General features: G+C 57.9%; 1 protein-coding gene across 2 annotated transcripts; it reads right to left on the reverse strand.

Moving 5' to 3' along the window:
• Positions 1–493: 493 nt before the first annotated feature.
• On the reverse strand, positions 494–17,373 carry ATP6V0D2 (ATPase H+ transporting V0 subunit d2). Of its 2 annotated transcripts, none has more exons than XM_016153141.2 (8): positions 17,039–17,373; positions 10,983–11,154; positions 9,282–9,460; positions 8,130–8,209; positions 6,832–6,909; positions 2,258–2,434; positions 1,626–1,703; positions 494–839 (listed from the first exon to the last, which is right to left on the reverse strand). In XM_016153141.2, exons 1-8 carry the CDS (start codon positions 17,163–17,165, stop codon positions 606–608), a joined length of 1,125 nt encoding a protein of 374 aa, XP_016008627.2. In that variant the 5' UTR covers positions 17,166–17,373; the 3' UTR covers positions 494–605. The 2 variants fall into 2 exon arrangements, with proteins under 2 accessions (XP_016008627.2, XP_016008629.2); XM_016153143.2 differs by having other exon boundaries at positions 494–868.
• Between the last annotated feature and the right edge of the window lie 2,923 nt (positions 17,374–20,296).

The following is a 20,296-nucleotide window of genomic DNA, read 5'->3' on the forward strand; positions in this document are numbered from 1 at the left end:
CAGTGTGCGTGGGGGTCCTGCCGTGTGACCAGCCAGCAGCGTCCCTGCTGCCCGGCGTGTCTGTGTCCCACCGAGCAGGCGGCACCGCGCCTCGGGACCCGGACGCTTTGCCTCACCCGCTGCCCGCACCAACTGCCTGTGCCCCACAGGAAACGCGAGGAGCCGCCCGGCGGGCGTAGTTTTTCGCTCGAATAAACTCCTAGAAGTGTTAATATGCTGAGTTTTTCCTTCAGCGGTTCTATCACTGGAATCAGCATTTTACGGGGGGAGAATTTTGCTCATTCGTTCATGAAACGAACCCGAATGAGACGCTGCCGCAGGCCGGGCCGAGGCCAGCGATCGGAGGGCGCCGCGGGACTGGCCCGGGTGCCGCTGACGAGGGCGTCGGACGCGGTGGGCGAGGCAGCCTGAGACGGCACGGCAGACCCCGGCGGCCAGCGCGGCCCGGGTTTGCGTGGCCCCCGGACGGAAAGGACAGTCAGGAAGGCAGACAGACGGACAGTGCCGCCGCCTGCGCAGGGGCAGGAAAGGCAGCGACGCGCTTTTATTAGGTTTGATTCTCAAAAAGACGAGCGCAGGAACAGTGCCGAGGGGCTGATCAGAAGTCACGCCTCGGGGCCGGCGCGGCTGGGACGCACACGCGGAGACGAGAGTCCAGGCCGCGGGGAGTCACGGGCGCTTTGCGACGCGGGCCGCGACGCCCCGGCTACAGAATGGGGATGTAGCTGTTGATCTTCGTCCGGTGCCGCTGCGAGATGCACTCTGCGATCCACACGACGTTCCGCACCTCCTGCTCCCGCAGCCTCACGTACGCATAGAACACGCCGCAGTGGAACTGCCTGCCGAAGGCCAGCACGCTCATCTGCACCTGCGGGCGGGGGCGGCTGCGTGGGCCCTGGGCCGGGCGCGGCGGGGGGAGGCCCAGCCCCGGCTGTGCGCGCGCGGCCTCCCGTGTCAGTGGGGCTCGGCCACGCGTGAGTGTGTGTGTGTGAGTGTGTGTGTGTGTGTGTGTGAGTGTGAGTGTGTGTGTGTGAGTGTGTGAGTGTGTGTGTGTTTTCTGCAGAAGGTAGAGGAGTGAAGGAAGAAAGTTTTTCAGAAAACGTTTTTTTTTTTTACTGGGGTCAAGTCTGAAACGGAACGACCCCTGTGTTCTTTCCGTTTTGAGGAAAGGCGGGGAGGGGCCCGGCCCCTCGTGCCACTCCGGACATGTGGAGCAGAGCAGCCCGGGCGTGGGGGCCTCGGGACAGACACCCGCTCCTCCGTGGCGGCCCCCTCCGCGGTGGGCACGCGGCGCTCTAACTCACCTGACGCTCGGGGCCGCCGCGCCTGCTTTACCTCTTTCTGTAACAGACACTGCGCACGGACGGACACGACCGGACCAGGACAGGGCGGCGCCGTGCGGCCAGGTGACGTGCGGTCGTGGAGGCCCCGGCGTCGTCCCCCCCACCCCCCGCCCCCCCCCCCCCCCCCGCGAGATGCCGGCACAGCCGCCTTCTCCGCAGAGCGCCGCCGTGCGCGCCTCAGCCCGGGACAGGTCCGCGAGCCCCACCGCAGGAGCGCCACGGGGCCCGCGGGGCACAGAGCCCACCGGCGCCCGGGGCGGGGAGACGCGCCCCCCGTCGTACCTCGCGCTCGTAGAACACGTCCTCCAGCGACTTGCCCCCGCTGCCGTCACCCACGGCCTCGAACAGAGGCTTGTACACCTGCGGGGAGGAGGGGAGGCTGCTTCTTAACAGGTTCTTCTTCCTTGTACATTCACGTGAAGGTATTTTCCTAACCATAGAGAAATTGTGCATTTACGAAAACAAACGAACCCTGTCCAGAAGGGTGAGTTTAGGTAAATCTCGGGCCTCTCGAGGAAGTAGGGTTCGGGTTGCTAAGAGTGGGATGGGACGGCTCCCCCCACCCCAGGGCTCACTGCCCTGAGCTGATCTCCACCTGCAGCCCTGAGGGCTCGGCCGCCGCCTCACAGAGGCTCCGCACGGCCTGGGGTTTGGTCGGCGTGGACTCAGGCTCTGTGAGATGACAGCTAATGAAATTCACATGGACTTCCAAGTGCGGACGAGGTGGACACCGGGGAGAAGCACCTGGGCGGGAGACGGGGGGGCTCCGTGGGGACAGACAGGACGGCAGGGGTTACCGCCCCCCGCCTCAGGCGCGGGAACCGCGTCCGGGCAGAGTGTGAGTGTGAGGTGTGACCGGTAAGGGACATGCAGCAAGACACCGCGGCGCTTGGGCACCCCGGGCCCCCACGCACTCCGTAGTGGTCCGCCACCCTCTTCATCTGCTCGAAGTCCTCCGCCTGGGCCAGCAGGCGCAGCCCCTCGGGGTGCAGCAGGCCGCAGGTCGGGTAGAGCGTCTCCCGGTCGTCTTTGCTCAGCTCGGTGCCGAAGGAGTTCAGCGTGATGGTGAAGGCGCGTCGGTCGGCCTCGAACTGGCGTGCGAGACAGAGAGTCAGTGAGAGCCAGACCCCCAGAGGCCAGGCGGTCCCCGCAGTGACCCCCAGAGGCCAGGCGGTCCCCGCGGCGACCCCCAGCCGCCAGGCGGTCCCCGCGGCGACCCCCAGCCGTCAGGCGGTCCCCGCGGCGTGCCCTTGCCCTCCGGGTCCGGGTCTGGTCATGACACAGGCGTGCGGAGCCCTGCCTTAGTCTCTTCTGGGAGGGGAGCGATGTCGTTAGCTAGCGGAGGCTCGCGCAGCCCTGACCCTGAGCCCCCGCTAGCCTCCCGTCCCCAGGCACCCTGTGACTACTCCTGCACCTGCCACACAGGCCACTAGACTCCCAAGTGTCTCTTCCTGCAGAGCGGGAGCGGAGCCCTCTCGCGGGGTCCCCTCTGGGAATAACACGCGCCTGCCACACGCCCCTTGCCAGCGGCTAGTGTCGGTGTGAGTTTTTACACAGTGAAATTTCGTGCGTGGTTTTCTTTTTTTTTTTCTCTTTTTTTTTTTAAGTCCTAGGTTAGCCATCAGCCAGTCTAACTCCGTGGCTAACAACCCCGTGGGGGGGGGGGCAAGGCCCCTTCCCGTCGGGGCTCCGTTTCCTGTCTGAGACGAGGGGTTTGGCCCCGCTGCCTTCCAGCGTGGCTTTCCCCCTACGGCACCCCGAAATCGGTGCGGATCGCGCCTCTCGCTCGCTGTGCGTTCTGTGCCCCGCCGGCCCGACACGCGGGAGGATCTGGGCCGTCTGCGACGCCTGCAGAGCGTGCCACAGTCCCGCCACGCGAAGCGCCCCCGCATTCTCCGCCGGGCCCCAGCTCCGCGTGTGCCCCACGGACCAGCAGCTTTGACGTCACCCGGAAGTTCGTTAGAAATGCAGCGTCCCGGGCCACGGTCCAGACCCACTGAACCACAGAATCTGCATTTTAGCAAGATTCCAAGGTCATTCATCCACACACAGAAGAGGAATGAAAATCTAGGATATCCTCCGATCAGGGTATTTCTGACAAACTGATAACAAATTCGGACTTGCCAGAGGTTTTCCTGGAACCTTTCTGTCAGAACAGGTGTTTCCTGTGAGGGGCGGGGCTCAGTTCCTTCGGACCTTCCTACCACTCTCGCGGAAATTCCAGAAATTCCCGGGGAGCCGGAAACAGGGAGTGGCCTGTCTGGGGACAAAGGCAGCGGCCTCTGGCCACCGAAAAGGGTCCGTCCTGTCGGGTCCGTCCTGTCGGGAATGTTCCACCTCTCACGGATAAGAGGAGAGATGGCAGGGGGAGAGCTCACGGCAAAAGAAACCTGAAAATAAAGATCAGGCTGAAGGACCACCCGGGGGTCCCCTGGTCCCGATGAGCTCTGCTGCTCCCTGGTCCTACGGGGTCAGGGCTTTCGCGCACGAGGCGGGCGCCCCAGGCCCTGGCACCCCCCGCGGCGATCCCGCCTGCGTTTGCGGGCCCCAGCGGACGCGGTCCTTCCTAAGGAGCTCTCCTCTCCCCGCCCTAGTGGGGCGCGGGTTCCTTTGTCCCCGGCCATTCTTCAGTGTCCTGACCGTAGGTCCACCGCACCACATTCTTCTAGTCTAGAGGCCGCACGCGTGTGTCCTCTCGGTGAGGACAGCTATAATTTGGAGGTGTAAAATTAGTGCGCCGTCCTCGGCCATTCCTCGGCAGACATTTGGCACGGCCCCTGATCCCAGAGGAGAGCCCGAGGGGCAGGATTCGCTTCCCCGAAGCCCCGCGCCGGCTGCACAGGGTTGGCGTCCGGTCTTCCTTCACTCCTCCCTACACACGCCCATTTGTCATCAAGCCACAGCTTTCGTTGCAAAACATGACACTATACTGTCGCCTTCTGCAACATCGCCACCAGCCGGGCTCGGCCGAGTCCTGCAGTCCCACGGTTCACGCCTAGTGGGCGCTGTGGGGGGGGACGGGGGGGGGGTGACGAGGGGGTCGGTGACAGGGACAGAGCTGCAGTTAAGACCGGCCTCCTCGGCCCGGGCGGCGACGGGGAGGAGAAGGGCATTCCGTGCTTATCATTCCCCGCTTTGTGAACCGCACGGACTGGGGCGCGGGGGCCGGGGGCAGGCGTGTGCCTCGGACACGAGTCCGCTGCTTTCCGCACGAAGCTACGGTCCTGTAACTAGGTCCCGCTTTTGCATTCACGCCCAGGTTGCCACTCCCCTCCACCACGGCGAGTCTGTGGAAGTCCTGTCAACCGAGAGGACATGAGAAGACGCCCAGAGGGAGCTCCGCGGGCGCTCAGGGCCCTCTCGTGGCACAGGCGAAGGGGGAGGGAATCACGCGATCTGCCCTCGTTACGTGAATCTGGCAGGCCTCGGCTGATCAGACCAGCAGAAACACTGTAGGTGCACGACACGGGTACCTGGTGTTTCTGCATAAACGTGTAGAGATGGTCAAATGGGTTGTTATTTTTCACACAGCTCGACAACGACCTAATGCGACAGCGTCAAGGCTGTAGGGACAGACAGAGCACTGAGTGTGCCGTGTGGTTCGGTCAGACCCTCCCAGGGACAAGCCTCCGCATGACACCGTGCTGGCTTGTGACGGCACCGGGAATCGTCCCTCGTTGGTTTCGGTTCTTTCTAGCCCGAGCAGTGTGCTCTGGCTTCTGACTCAGCACTCACTTTTTTATACAAGTCGTGACAGAGGGGATGTGATGCAGTGGATAGATCTGCAGGAACCGGAGCCAGGCTGCCCGGGCTCGAATCTCGACACTGCCACTTACTCCCTGTGTGACGTCAGGCAAGTCACCAGCCTCCTCCGTGCCTCTGCTGCCCCTTCCGAAAAGCAGACATTCGGCTACCCTCTTCGCCGTGCTATTTCGAAGCCCAGGCGAATTCGTGTGTATAAAGCACTTGGGATCATATCCAGCCCGTAATAAATGTCAGCCACAAGCGGTGCCCTTGTACACCTCTGTCAGCTTTGACGTGACTCAGGTTTCGTACGCCTTGTCAGGATAGAGTATATGAGCCACTTCTAAACCAGAGGAATTACGCCTGCGGAAACCACACTTTTGAGCCGTAGTTGATGTGGCTTCTAATACGGCAGCCGGTTGTTAAATTTATGGAAAGGCAGAGAGCTTTCTGGGGTCGCCAGATTACTCGTGTCATGTGACCAGCATGTCTGAAGGAGACTCACTCACTTCCTGGCATTTAGTGTGCCATGAAAAAAATGTGACTCATCAATGCCCATGTTCTGTGTAATATCGGTAAGGACTGGAGTTCTCCGGTGATGACCTTTTTACTTTGAGGACTGCTCTGGCTTTAAGAGTTCCAACAGGGGATAACAAAAGGTCTCTAACTGTAAAATGTTAATGATTAGATGTTTCAGAACGTTAGGTTAACATATATGCAGACGAAGTTATTCACGTTTTTTCTATCTTTTTTTTTTTTTTTTTTTTTTTGCCTCTTTTTAACCTAAAGGGCAGTTCTTATTATCAGGCTTTCTTAAAATCGGAAGTCACCGAACTCCTGAAGTATCTACCTGCCAACGAAGTCAGTGTAACAGATAATCTGATGATTAAAGATATTCTTTGGGCGAAATTCGGTATCACAGGGCAAAGCAAGGGCTTTTCCAAGCCCAGAATAATATGTATAGTATTACATATTTTATTTTATGTATTTTTACTGAAATATATTATATGCGTATTTCTTAATTCAAATAACTCAGGGAGCCAGCAAGAGAGAGCTACACACCACAGCGAGTCTGGATACCCGTGAAGGCCTCTCCGATTCTGACCCCAGCCTGAATTTCCCATTCATTTGCAAATCAACTTTTGCAAGCCAGAGGCCTCTGGACACAGATAAAATCTGTGATGATGAAGAGGAATTAGAAAGATATAGGAACCAGTGGCTGCATCTGCCGTAAGTAACTGAGCGTGCCAGCCGTGAGGAGCCACGGCATCTTCCTACCCAGCCGAGCGCGTGGAGGGCGTGGGCCGCCTGTGCGTTAGCATTTACGTGAGGGTTGAGGCCCACGCCCACCGCGGACTCCCCTGCCGGGCTGTGGGGTCCCCACGCCCAGTGTTCCCTCACCAAATGGAACCCGGGTGATGGTTATGAGTGCCTATAGTCAGTCCCCCCACTGCTGTAGTTTACTAAATTTGTAACTAATTATGGTCTTTGTTCATACGACAGCAAAGTGACTCATGACCCCAACTTTCGTAAGCGTTATTCTCTTCTAATTTCAAAATAACACTTTTACGTAGAAAACTGGGGAAATGCTCCTTTTAAGTGAAGACATCAAATGACATGCATATACTAACATATATTGCTTCCTTCAGATGAAGGAGCATCTAAGGCAAAGTAGAAGTGAGATTCCGTAAAGGAAACGTGTATCAGCACGTTGTCTGCCATGAAACAATTCGAAGGCTCTTACCTCGAGAATGGGACACATAATTTCTGCTGTGATGTCGCCATAGTTCTTGCAGAATTTATAGAACGCCTCGAGGTAAGACTTGAAAAGAAGACAGATCATAAAACAATAAAGTGAGTACATCCTCCTTTTGACCATTTCTAGATCAGCTTTTCATGGCTTATTAAACGCCATGATGGGAAGGGAATCGCTTCTCCCACGGGGAGAAGTTTTATAATAAACGCGGGACAGGTTTTCACATCGCAGCTCGTCGCGCAGTCTGAAAACCATACTCATCGTGCCTCAACCACGCGCGAGCACTTTTTTGCACGGTTCTCAGACGACGTCACACGGTCAATTCTCGCTCCTCTAACAAGAGAGCCGCACGCTTACGCGCTAAATGGGTGGCTCTCGACTTGGCCTGTGGTGACACTTCACGTCTGAGGGCTCGGGAGACGCCCTCGGGATGGCCGTGGGAAGGCAGCGTCTGGGCTGCGGTCGGACCGCCTGTGCCCACGTCTCAACACGGTTACGAGAAACCGTGCCTCTCCGCCCCTCTGTCTTCTCACCGAGGAACGGAGACGACGTGGTTTTGCGGGACAGACGAAGCGAGGTAACGCCTACGTTCGCTTAGAACAGGGCCTCCGTCGGCCGTATGTTAGGGGTGCCTCCTCTAAGCCCCTAAGTCTCTTTAAGACCAGGAGAATCGCCTGAAGGCAGCGCTTCGGAGGGGACCACATGCTTCGGCATGACGGCCAGTATCTACGGCATGGCAGTAATGTTTATTCAGTTGCTCTGTGCTCACGTGGGTGAGAGCGGAAAGGCTTTGCTCAGCCACGTTACACGTGGCGGCGTCGTTCATGCAGTCAGTGGCCGGCTCATACAACGTGGTACATATGACGTAGTCCACAGGTGGCCATCTCGTCCTGCTGTCCACTGCCAGCAGACTAAAACTGTGTGGACAGATCGACTGTGAGGTTTAGGGACAGGACGGAGGGCAGAGACGGACTGCGTAACAGGAGGTTTGCCATGAATGCCGCCTGCTTTAAAAATGACATGCTTAGCCTCACCGGTCTACCCACCCATCCAACTGGCACCACGCATGCTCCAAGCAAAGAGCTGGGGAGACAGAGAAGAACGGGGTGCTGCCTCCTCTCGACTGTCTTGCTGCTGGGGCGAAGCTGACATGTACGCATGTTCCAAATTCACATCACTTCGTAATCGCAAAAGCCGGCAAAGGGGCAAAGTCACCTCCAGTAAAGAACTCTGGTCGCGATGTATGTTATAACAAAGGAGAACATAGTGTCTGGAGAAATAGTTACCTTGTACAGTTTATTGCGCAGGATCTCAACATTCAGTTCATCTAGGGTATTTTCAGACATGCAGTCTTGAAAGAATGGAGCTGAAAACAGAAATTATCATATGAAATAAATTCATCGGAAACCGCGGACATTGTCTCCCCGACGCACCGCCCCCTCCACACCAGGTGTGGGCGCTGGAGTTTCAACCCCCAGACGTGCTAGCCTGGGGGTGATGAGGACAATGGGGGTGACCGTGAAGCGTGACTACGTGCGCCCCCTGCGTGAAACATGGGTCACGCTGTCACTCACTCGTCCTCACGGCGCCTCGGAACCGTTCGTGCTAAGCTCGCTGTCCAAAGTCCCGTTACCGCGCCGTGGTACTTACCATCGCGACCTCACTGTGCGCCAAGCCCCGAGCTGTACTTAAACTGTGTCTTACTTAGTTCCCCAGACTCTAAAGCAAGGAATGGCCCCGAGTCACTGTCGGGACCAGGCGGAGCCCGGCTTCGCGCCCACGGGTGCGTGACGGCAGACCCATCGTCCTCCCTCTGCGGCCTGCACCCTCAGCATCAGGCGCTTGATGATGACAGTCTTTTATTTTTTTTTAAAGTCTGCCCTAAATGGCAACTATTTTGAGAAATGACCTGTAAGTGCCTTGCCACTGTTCAGATCTCCTGACGGTACTGTGCACAGAAGTGCCCCATTAGCCCTGCGAACGCTACGGCTGGTGTCAGTGCCAGAGGACGGGAAATGAGGTTCATTGCCTCAGTGCTTCGGGTCACCCCGCGGGCAGCCCCCGGCACCTGGGGAACACAGGGTTCCTGAACTTCTGGGAACAAAACGCTCCCGGCGTGAAGCATCAATGAGACGGAAGTTTAAAGATGAAAGGCTAAGGAGTGAACACCCAGCTCTCAAAACAACATTTTGAAGGTCGGCAGGTCCTGTCACTTATGCGCTGCGGCCGGCGCAGAGGCCGGGGCGGGGGCGCGGAGGGGGCGCGGAGCTCAGCCCCTTCTCAGCCGCAGGCGGCTCTGCAGGGGCCTGGCCGGCGGCCGGTCCGTCCCGGCCTGAGGAGGGAACGGGCTGGACCGGGGCCCGACAGCCTGGGCTCGCGGGGGAGCCGCGAAGGGCCCGACCGCGCGCGGGGCGGGGCGGGGCGGGCCGCGCACGCACCCAGCGGCGTCTCCACCAGCACCGCGCGGAACAGGTCGGACGCGGTCTCGGCCACGTTGACGGCCTCCATCTCCGTGAAGCGGCCCAGCGGGTGGCACTTCCCCAGCATGTCCCTCACGGCCTTCTTCTGCAGCGCGCCGTTCATCAGCAGGATCACGTTGTCGATCATGTAGCTGCACCTGCGCGAGAGGAAGGCGCGGTGGCCGGGACCGCCCCCCCCCCATCCCCACGGGAGCGGGACGCAGCCGCGCGAACCAGAGCCCCTGCCATCGCGCCCCCTCACCCCAGAGGTGGCCCTGTCCCTTTACCCGAGCGCTGGGGAGCGAGCGATGCAAACAGGGTCGGAAAACCTGCGTTCAACGTAACCGCAGCTCGGTCTGGCTTAACGAAAGCGCCACACAGCAGCGGCCCCGGCGGGCGGGGCGCGCGGGGCGCTTCATGAGCACGCGCCTGCGGGGCCCAGAAACGCACCCGGCCTCGTTCCTTCTCCTTCAGACACTGTTTAAACCTGCGACAATGCCCCTCGCCAAGGATTCAGAATGTAAAGTATTTAAAAATAAGTTAAAATGTTACATTTATTAATTTTACTAGTAAATATTTATTTAAGATATTCTGTATTCCTTTCCCCCTGTGAGACCTCAGAGAACTTTCCAGGCCCCCCTTCTGGCCCGAGATTTCCACGTCTGTAGTTTCGCTCGTAGTTTTAGTCCCTAGAATCCTTTCCAAGTTCACCTCTCGCTCTGGGAAGATGAGGAGTCGTCCGTGCGCGTGGGCGAGACAGGGAGCCGGGCGGCACGGTCACGCGGGAGACCGGCGCGGCCACCGTCAACGTGCAGCCCGCTGGGATTTCAGCCCTAAGTCTGACCCACAGGCTCCTCGTCAAGCCTGTGGCCCTCCTGTCCCGCATCTGTAACCCCGCATTGCCCTGCGCGTCCTCGTTCGAGACTTGCGAAGGCCGAGGGCTTTAATGGTAGCCCTTAGGTTCTGAAGGGTATTGTCTTCACGTTTCCTCATTTCTGAAATGCCAGAAATATCGGTGCCCCCGATGGGGGAGTAGTAAATGCACACGCGCGCGCGCACACACACACGCGCGCACACACACGAAAATACTCTGATGGGATAAAGCCCAGCCTTCCTCCTCATCTCCGTCTGCCACTGGGGACTGTCCACAACCCGGCTGGAACTTACTTCTCTGAGGTCCCTACCCTTGTCCCCCCTGCCCTTTCGGCACCCCGACTCCAGCTGGAACGGAGCAGGTACTCATCGGACGCCAGGCCCGCTTCCTGCCTCCGGCTTCGGCCCGGAGGCCCGGCCGTCTCTGGCCGCCGACTCTGCCCGCTCCCGGCACGGGCACGGCAGCGACGTCAGCCCTTCGGGGAAGCTTTCCAGAACCCTCTCAAAGGAAGTGCTTGGGCTTTGGGCTGAGTCAGACCCACGTTCACATCTAGTACTTGTCCCCGACTCACTGTTATAACCGCGGGTTCTTAACAGATGTTGGCACCTGTGTCTTGTCTATCAGCAAAGTCCTGACCCACAGCCCGGCGGGGGGCCCGACGGCATGAGCAGGGGCCCCTGCGCTGCCCCCGCCCCCGCCCCGCCCCTCCCCGGCTCCGCCCCCGCCCCCAGCCCCGCCCCCAGCCCCGCCCCCGCCCCGCCCCCGCACGCTGCGTCCGCCCCGCCCCGCCCCCGGGCGCCGCTCACGTCATGTAGGTGAGGAACGTGCTCAGCGGCTCCAGCGAGTGGTTCCGGAAATACTCGAACTCCCCGCACAGCTTCCTCCGCATCTCCGCGTCGATCTTGGAGACGGTGAGGGGACTCGTCTGATTAGCCAAGAAGTTGCCGTAATCGGTGGTCTGGAGGTGGATTTTCAGGTCTGAAACGACACGGAGCCGCACATCGGGGGAAATCTGGATGGTGCGCGAACGGCCTCGGCGCCATCGCAGGGTCCGCGTCACCGTCCCGGTTAAACGCGGGTGTGGCCGGCGACCCGCGCCGACCCCGGGCGTGAGGCCACGTGCGGCGCGGACCGGCGCGCGCGCCCCCGAGCAGGTGCAGCAGCGGCGGCGGCGGCGTGACCGGAGCCGGGGCGCGCGGGGGCGCGCGGGGGGACGCCCGGGCTGCGCCCCGGCGTGGCGGGGAGCGACGCGCGTCAGCGATGCGGCCCCCGTCGCGCGCGCCTCGTTGCCGGATCATCGAACCGAGTTCGCACTGCGGTCGTCGTCGCCGCCCCGCGCGCAGACCGTGGCCGCCCCGCCGTGCGCTTCGCTCGGCCGCGGCCCCCGCTTCTCTCCAGCCCCCCGCCCCTTCCCAGGTTCGCCCTTCGCAGTGCGTCCCCCGGCATTAAAGTGGGAGTCGCCGCGGGCGCAGGGCCGCTGGCCCACCGTCCCGGGCACCGCCGGCGACGCTCACGGCGATCTGAGCTGGGAACGGGTTTCCCCGCTGACAGACGAGAACGCCGATGCTCAGCGGTGTCAAAGCCACACTGATAAACGGTTCAAAGTCGGGTTTATCTGACCCCAAAGCCCCTTGAAATCTTGTTTCGCTGCCAGGCACCTAAGCCAGGTCATCAACTGTAATCCTGTCGAGCAGAACTATTCGCTCTCGCTCGTCGGAACCCCGAAGGTCATCGGGAACGCGCCCAGCGCGGCACCTGTCACGCGAAGCTCTAGAGCTGTGAGCACGTGAAGCCCGAAGAGGCGGCCACACTCGCGTCCTCGTGTCTTTTGTCTGTACCTCCTGGCGGTGACCGAACGCGCTTGCGTGTTATTCTTCAGCGTCAACATCGAGCATGTCTTTGGCGCCACCTAGTGCCCAGCCTGAGCCAACGCAGCAGCCGGGAGCTCGAGTTGTTTTCCTTCAAAGGTTTATTAAGCGCCTACTGTGTGCTGTCACCGCAGGAGACCCGAAGGCGGACCGGATGTGCTCGTCACCATAAACAGGTTGACCCGGGAGCCAGGTTCAGTGATAAGGATCAGGACGGCCACGTACAGGACACAGACAGCAGGCGAGGCCGGGGAAAGTTACTGAAGGTCGGGGGACATTGAGCCAGAGAGGAGCCTCGAGGAGCCGTGTGGAGAGGCCCACACTGGGGCCGCGTGAGCAGGGGCTCCCGGCAGCTCCACGTGCTGCAGCATGAGGGGGAGAGGGAGGGAGGTAAGACACAGAGCCGGCGGAGCAGGCGGGGGGGTGTCCCAGGGCGGGCGCGGAGGACGCCGGAGCCACCGTGGGCTGTGGGCCGGTGGCTCAGGGGTCCGGGGCCAGGCGGGTTCGAAGGAGGCGCCTGGGGTTCCTGGGTGTCGAGACCCAGCACGGGCCCCGGCCAGGAAGACTCGGTCTGCACCCACCCCTTCACTCGCTCAGTCACCTTTTGAACTTAATTTTGAAAAATCACACCTTTTTCTCTTGGGCCCCGTCTGGTTTGTCTGCTCATCCCGGCAGTGCAGACTTTTACGCAGTCTGACAGTTTGCGTCCTGAGCGCTGAGGAATATTTGCCAACGGAAGGGACGCGAACAGTGTTTCTTCCACAATCACGATGTTTCGCTTGTGTGACGTGTGTTTAAGCAAAATGACCGCCAGACCTCTCGGCCGCCAGTGGAACCCTGAGATTAAATGTCGCCAGCATCTTAGGCCTCGTAGGGACGGTGGGCGCGTGTGAGGGGAGGGACCTGCGTGTCCCCAAACCAAAGGCTGACTGACTGCCAGCCACGACAACGATGCTTGCGTGTGGTCTTAGGGCTCTCGAAAGGGGTTGGGTCGTCCCCCGACCGGCTTCTTCACACGGGTATGTGAGGGACGAGGCCTCGTCGTCAGACAAGGCGGGACCAACGGCTTCCCCGCTCTGCACCTTGCCCTGAGCAACCTCGGGTACAGAGCCACCCGGGGCCACCACGCAGCACGCTCTGGGCAACGACGTTGCTTTTCGGCCAGAGAGGCCGTGTGGCAAGTGGCGGGTCATTTTTCTTTTCCATTCAAATGAGGAAATGGAATGTTTTCCAGACTGCGAGATCAGACCCACTAAATCAGTTGAACGGGTCTCACACGGCAATGGCATCAGAGGCCGAGGGGGGCCCTGGGAGCCCACGGGGGCAGGACCCGCGGGGCATGTGTGCGCGTGTGCCTCAGGCGTGAGCTCACGGTCGCATGTGGAAGGGTCGTGGTGACCTCTTCTATTGATTTGCTGGGCAGATAGATTTTAGAAAACGATGAGTGTTTTGTTTGGTTTTGCTCCTTTCTGGCAGCTTCTGTCTGGGCCTCTCTGTAAAAGGGAACTTTCACCCCCCGGGCACTTATGCCAAGAAGCACCTCTGGCTCCGCCAGCTCCGCCGGCCCGGATCCGACGTTGCCTCTCTGAGCTCTGACTCCTGGCCCGCGAGCTGCGTACAGCACCCGTGCGTGGGTCACCGTGGGGACCGCACACGGGGGGGGGGGGGACGAGCCGGCCCAGGGGAGCCCCTCCACGACATCGCCTCCGTTTCTTCTCGCTCCTGCCCTTTGCTTCTAAGATAACTGGGTTCGGCGTGCTCAGGACTTTGGATTTTCGTCTCTAAACCAGAATTTTCTCAAGCAACGTGCTGGAACCACCCACCGCGTCTTACGATGATCCCGAGTTTAATGGATATGTCAATATCTATGAAACCGAACTTCGTCCTCCGTTCTTGCTAATTTACCGCCGTTCTCGTCGTGACGAAATGTCGAGTCCTCTTCGGTGCTTCTTCGCTCCACGTGGCCTGCGTTTTCCTCGCTGTCCCCCTGATGTCTGCCCCTTACGCCCCTGGTTTAGAGTGAGCAGCCGACGCCTGGGTCACTGGCCGCCCGCGGGCTTGTTTCTCCTCACGCTTTAATCTTCCCTAGAAATTATTTTGCTCTTGTAAGGATCCCATGAGCAGCTTGGAGCCACGGAAAGTTTCAGGCCGATTAAAAACAGCTCACAGTATTTGTAGAATGTCTTACAAAGGGAAGAATGGTTTTGATATACATGATCTCTTAACCTTAACAGTCATCACCATTTCACAGATGGGGAAACGGAGACTCGGAGAAATCAGTTGTTCCTGTTTTCCCGCCTGCAGTATTTGAAGGTCAGACAGGTCCTTCGTCCTCACTCAGTATCTCGAGGCTCCACACTGGGACCTTCGAGATCCTTCGACATTTTCCCCCACCTACATTCCAGCCTTATCTCCAGGTATGCCAGCACTGCAGCCAAACCGGTCACTCCCCACCCATCCCTTCATTGTTCTTATCTGTAACTTTTCCTAATCTGTTTTCCCTGGGGGCCTAGAACGTCTGGTCAGCCAGCCTCTCCTCCCCGCACCCCCCCCCCCCAGCATTTTCCTAACCTAGTCTCCAAAATTTGGTTCACTTTCAAAACTGTCTTCTATCTGTAGGTTTAAACTGCTTTTGCATTTTAATTGTTTTTACTTACTTATGATATCCTCTCAACTAGATGCGGTTTGGAGGGAGAATAATGCCTGTTAATCATATTCTCCACATTCCCTAAAGCAATTTTCATCACCTAGATGAGCTTCGGTATTCACAGATTCAGCCCATGATTAAAGCCTGAGGTCACACGGCCCTTCCCTGGGGAATTCAGAGCACCTGCCTGAGCAGCGGCTCCTCCTGCTCCTCCTCCTCCTCCAGAGACTGGTATTTCCAAAACAAACTGCCATTCTCGGAGGAGAAGAGGGTCAAGCGCAGAGCCGCTGACCAAACACCATTCAGCTTAACTGAGAGGACAGCTGTTTCAGGGGTTCGAGAGTCTCGCAGGAAGGGGCACACGAATTCCTGTCCCATGTACGCACGCGGCCCTCCGGGGCCCTCGGCATTTCCTGGGGATTCTTGAGCGTTAGTTTAGGGAGCATCTTCAGAGACCTCCGGCCGTCCTGACACTGGAGTTGGGCCAGGGCCGCGTAGTAGCAGATGAGGAAGCACCGGGCGTGAGCGGAGTGCTGGGACTTGGACCCCGCCCGGCATCTCTAGATCTCAGGACGCGCAGAACCCAGCCCGAGGCTGGGGGGTCGGGAGGGGAAGTGCGAGGTGGAGCTTCTGCCCTTTTTTATTCAATGAGTGCTCTTCTCTTTTACCTTCTGTATTGAGGCAGAATCGCAGGGTATTTAAAGGGCGCAGCGTGGTGATCCCCCCACCTAGCTAACGCGCACCTCCATGAGCTCACGCACCTGTCGTGTGAAGCGTCCAGGAGAGGAGGAGATAGGGCCAATGCTCACTCACGAGTTAAGCTCCTAACGGGTAATTTGGGGACCGGGTAGATTTGGGGACAGATGTCCTGACCCGGGTGACGTACCCATGCAATGTCACAGACACTCTGCGGGGTTATGTCCGCTGCAGGGACAGCAGGGCACAAGGTGGAGGCCGCCCGAACCGGACGCGGCAGGAAGGGGAGCTGGGGGGGGGGCAGGGTTAAGGAGTAGGGATCTCACGGGGGGAGAGGTCAGGGGTGAGGACCTCACCGGGGGTCGGGAGTGGGGACCTCACCGGGGGTCGGGAGCGGGGACCTCACCGGGGGTCAGGAGCGGGGACCTCACCGGGGGTCAGGAGCGGGGACCTCACCGGGGGTCAGGAGCGGGGACTTCACCGGGGGTCAGGAGCGGGGACCTCACCGGGGGTCAGGAGTGGGGACCTCACCAGGCGGCCTGCCGTCCAGCGGGCAGAGGGGCGGCCCAAGGACTTGAGCCAAATGGAAGGGTTTTGTAGGAAAACAGGTGGGGCCAGGGGAGGACACTATCAGTAAATAAAGGATTATTTTTAGTTTGTTTTCTGGGGGGAATGCCAGGGTTTCTGTCAGGCAGGTGGCCCCCGCTCTCCTTGGGGGTGGAGAGGGCCCAGGTGCCAGGTCACCTTCCAGGTGCTGGACCAGAAAACCCCGGACAGAGGTCATGGACAGGTCCACGGTGCGTGCTCAGCCCTAACCTCACCAAGGTGCACGGAACGTGCACAGCGTTTCGCATGTTGCCCACACCTCAGTGCAGAGGGCTTCACGCTTCCCTCAAGCGCTTCCTCATCTATTTCTTCAGGACACGCAGCAAAGCAGGTGTGATCACCTCAGTGCATTTCACAAGTGAGGCCTCCAAGGCTCAGGTCGCCCACCTGGCCCTGGCCGAGGTCAGAGCCGGGAGCTCTGCACCCAGGGCTGGCTCGCCCCAGGCCCCTCCTCAGTGGGTGTTTCATAAGGTAAGCTCCAGTTAAAGACAAACCTCACATAAACTCTCACACCAATAGATAAACTGGGGATAGAATAAAATTCTCTGGTCCAAGGTTCTTAGCTTTTTTTTTTTTTTTTTTTTTGCCAGAGATCCCTAGGCAGTCTGGTGACATCTTTCTCCAATTAGTATTTATAAATATGTATATTTTTAAATACGTAATGCTGTCCTTCACCAAGACATGAGCTATCAGGATTAAAGGACGAGTGATTATCTACGCTAAGGAGCCAGGGAAACCTCCGTGAAGTTTCTGAGCATCTGCGGGAGCTGCACAGCAACATGAAAACCCTGGCTTCCCGTTGGGGACCAAGCGCCAGCCACGGTGACGGTGACCTCTTGCCTGCATTCGTAACAACGGGAGGCGCTCGGTTTCACCTAGAGAATGCTGAACGTGGAGGTGTAATTGTGTTTCACACCCCAGTTCGCAGGCCCGGGGAGCAGGGCACAGCCCCTGGCTCTCAGTTGGGGGCGGGGCGGGGTGCGGGGCTGCAGCCCCTCGCCCACGCTCCCCGCTTCCTGTTCATCGGGCAGCAGGGCGGCCTTACCTTCCAGGGTCTCGCACTGGACCAGGTTGGCGTAGTCCTGCCGGGTCAGGAGGCCGGCCTTGCAGCCCCGCACCAGGCCCTCCAGGTACCCGTGGTCCACGTTGAAAGACAGCTCGGCGCTCTCCATCACGGGGCACAGGCCGCGGGGTCAGACCGACGCTCCGTGTCCCCAGCCCCTGCCGACCTTCCCTGCTCTGGAAACTGCCGGCGGCTCCCGGGAGTTATCAGGAGGCATCAGCTGATAGTCACAGTTTCCTGCGTGACCAGCTTCCTCAGGTCCCAGTGACTGCACCGCGTGCTCAGCCCCGTGCTTAGGGCAGCAGTGAATCAGCTCCACAGCCCACCAACCCCGAGGCCCTGGCGAAGGGGAGGGGCAGGCGGGCGGAGGGGGCGGGGTGGGGGAGGGGCAGGCGGGCGGAGCGGGCGGGGTGGGGGAGGGGCAGGCGGGCGGAGCGGGCGGGGTGGGGGAGGGGCGGGGGCAGGCTCCCCTCGCCCTTCCTGGCTGTGTCCCTGGAAGGTGAACCCCTGAATGTTTTGTAAATACCCCTCCAGCCTGAAAGCTCTGAGCTCCTGAGCTTTCAAGCGTAAGTCACATTTGTTCCAAATTTCCTTAGGACTATTAATGTGAAGAAAGAGGGGGCGTTTAAGAACATGAAGTTATTTGAATAGATTGATTCTGAACAGGCAGTTTGAAGAGTCCGGAGAAGCTAATTGGGCAACATAGTTGCTTCTAAAACAAACTAAAGCTATCAGCCCTGCTTCCTTTGTTTGCGTTACACTTTTAAACCTTTATAATGGGACATTTCAAACAGATACAAAAGGAAACAATAGCAGAGTTAACCCCCGGGAACCCATCACCTGGCTTCCGTGTTCCTGGCCCAGCCCAGCCAGTCTGTCGGCTTTGCCGGGGTCAGCAAGCTCTCTGCCCACGGCCGGACGCCAAGCACTTCAGGCCTCGCAGGCCGTGCAGTCTCTGCTGCGACCACACAATTCGGCCATTGTAGAGAAAGAAACCATAGCTCACACGTAAACGAATGAACATAACTTGTTCCAATAAAACTTTATTTACAAAACCAGGTGGCGGGCCAGATGTGGCCTCTGGGCCATGGTTTGCCGGGTCCTGCTCCAGAACCTTGTTCGTTCGCTTCCTCTGTGCCCCGAATCATTGCCAAGTAAATCCATGATTCCATATTATTTTAGCCCATAAATGTTTCAATGGCTGTCTCCAAAAGACAAAGATCCTTTTAGAATATTATCACAACTCTATCACAATACTAAAGTTATTTCTTAACGTTAGATATATTGTCATCTTCAAGTTTTCTCAACATAATTTCTGTTTATTTTTAACCTGGGTTCGTTCGAACGAGGAGACCTGGCCTCGGTTCACACGTCTCTTCACTTCCGCCCAGGTTACACCTCCCCGGCCACTCACCCCACTTTTTGTTTAAGAAAGCGAGTCTCAAGAGCTTTCCATGTTTGGATTTTGCTGATTGCATCTCGAGATGTCATTTAGCTTGTTCTCTGTCTCCTATAGTTCCCATAAATCGGTGGTTGCGCCTGGGGGCTGGAGCACTTTTATGTTCGTTTTTTTTTTTCTTTTTTGCAAGCACGCTTCGCAGCAGTATTTTCCATCAGGATGCGTGTAATGTTTGTCTCTTCCCTGCTTTTTTTAAATGTCAGCAGCCACTTATGATCACCACCTAGATCCAGTTTTATTTGGAATAACAAAACGATTATTGTTATTTTGTTTATCATTTCTTCTTCATTTATTAGCTGGACTACTTCTATAAAAGAAACTTTTCAACGTCAATTATTGGTTATCTTAGTTCGCAATTCATATAAGAAAGCAGGATAAGCGCTTAGCTAATTCCATTTACTTACCAGTTTTTCAAATAATGAGTTGGTTCCTTTGCATCCTTCAAAAGTGATCAATAAGGCATTTTTTTTTAAATAAAAAATGTTGCTATTAACATCTGCATTTAACCATAGTCAGCTCATCCTTTTGATGCAACTCTGGTGGTCTTCGGCCATGTCCCCGTTTTCTGGGAAGACAGGCCGTTCCACGAGTGTTTTAGACGCTTTTTGCCCAGATCTGGGCTCGGCCGTTTCTCCAAGGGGCTCTGGTGTGACATTAGAGTTCTTCAGGCGTGTTCAGGAAAAGGCCCATCTCTGCCGAGCAGTGGGCCGTGGCCAGTGGTGAGGGCCCCACAGAGCCCCCAAAGCCCAGGTCACTGCACCTGGGCACAGACTCCCGCCAGCAGGTGGCGCCACTGTGGCAGGTGGGTCCACGGACACATGGAAACAAGACAACCCCCTCCCCTGTCAGTCCAAGAAAAATATGATGCTGAATATCTAGGTTTTAAAGCCACAGGAACTGAACTCCTATGCATGTCCTTCAAGAATCCCAACCTGACTAAGGTGGATTTCGTGAGCAAAACCAGGCAGCCTGTGACAGCTGAGTACGGGACCCCTGCAGGCAAACCGGGCTGTCCCGTGCCTCAGAGCAGCTGCCACACCCCCGCAGTGGTGCTCCTGCAGGAGCCTGTGACCCTCCTCACTACTGCTGGCCTTTGGGCTGCTTTGGCCGGAAAGTCCCTATGCCTGACCTTAGACGCGGGACTAGTTACACTTTGTTGACTTGGGATAATTCGAAGTTTTACGGGTGTCTGGATATTTCAGGAGTTGGCTGGCTGCGGAGGCCGTCCCATCGGTGGACTGTAATGTGCTCTCTGCCCTCGTGGGCCATCTTTTTTACTTAAACTAAAGGATATTCTTGCTTTTACGTGGCGTTAGTTAAGCCTGGGCCCGCGTCTGCCTTCGCGGTGACGTCTCAGTGAAACTGTTCCATCTCTCATCACAAAACCTGTTCTATGGCAGCACTTTTAGCCGGTTAGAGATTTACAAGAACCAGTCACAATATTTAGATGACGCGCACGTAGGTATCACTACCCATCAAAGGTAAACCGTGCGGAAGCCTGGGATGACTCGTACTCCAAAAGCTCAAGGGCTTAAACTGGCACTTCCATCCAAATCCTATATTCTCACTTGCAGAGAAATGAATAATTACCCGAGCGAGAGGATCATTTTTTCTCATGTTTTCTATTTTGTTCTCTTTTTTGTTTTCTTTTCTGCTCACCAGAGCAATGCAAACTTTTTGCAAAAACTCCGCCATTACAGAAGTAGATGGGACAGAATGTCCTCTAAGGCCGAGCCGAAGGGATAATAAACACTGAGAACGGTGCACGTGAACTTCCAAGG

This window comes from Rousettus aegyptiacus, unplaced genomic scaffold (assembly GCF_014176215.1).
Source record: "Rousettus aegyptiacus isolate mRouAeg1 unplaced genomic scaffold, mRouAeg1.p scaffold_m13_p_15, whole genome shotgun sequence".
Classification (NCBI taxonomy): Eukaryota; Metazoa; Chordata; class Mammalia; order Chiroptera; family Pteropodidae; genus Rousettus; species Rousettus aegyptiacus.

Coding starts and splice junctions, on each gene's coding strand:
- ATP6V0D2 (XM_016153141.2), bottom strand. CDS start 17,165: ATGGAGAGCGCCGAGCTGTCTTTCAACGTGGACCACGGGTACCTGGAG. Junction 11,155..17,038: donor CCAGTGCGAGACCCTGGAAG/GTAAGGCCGCCC, acceptor GTGTCGTTTCAG/ACCTGAAAATCCACCTCCAG. Junction 840..1,625: donor ACGTGTTCTACGAGCGCGAG/GTACGACGGGGG, acceptor GGCCTTCGGCAG/GCAGTTCCACTGCGGCGTGT.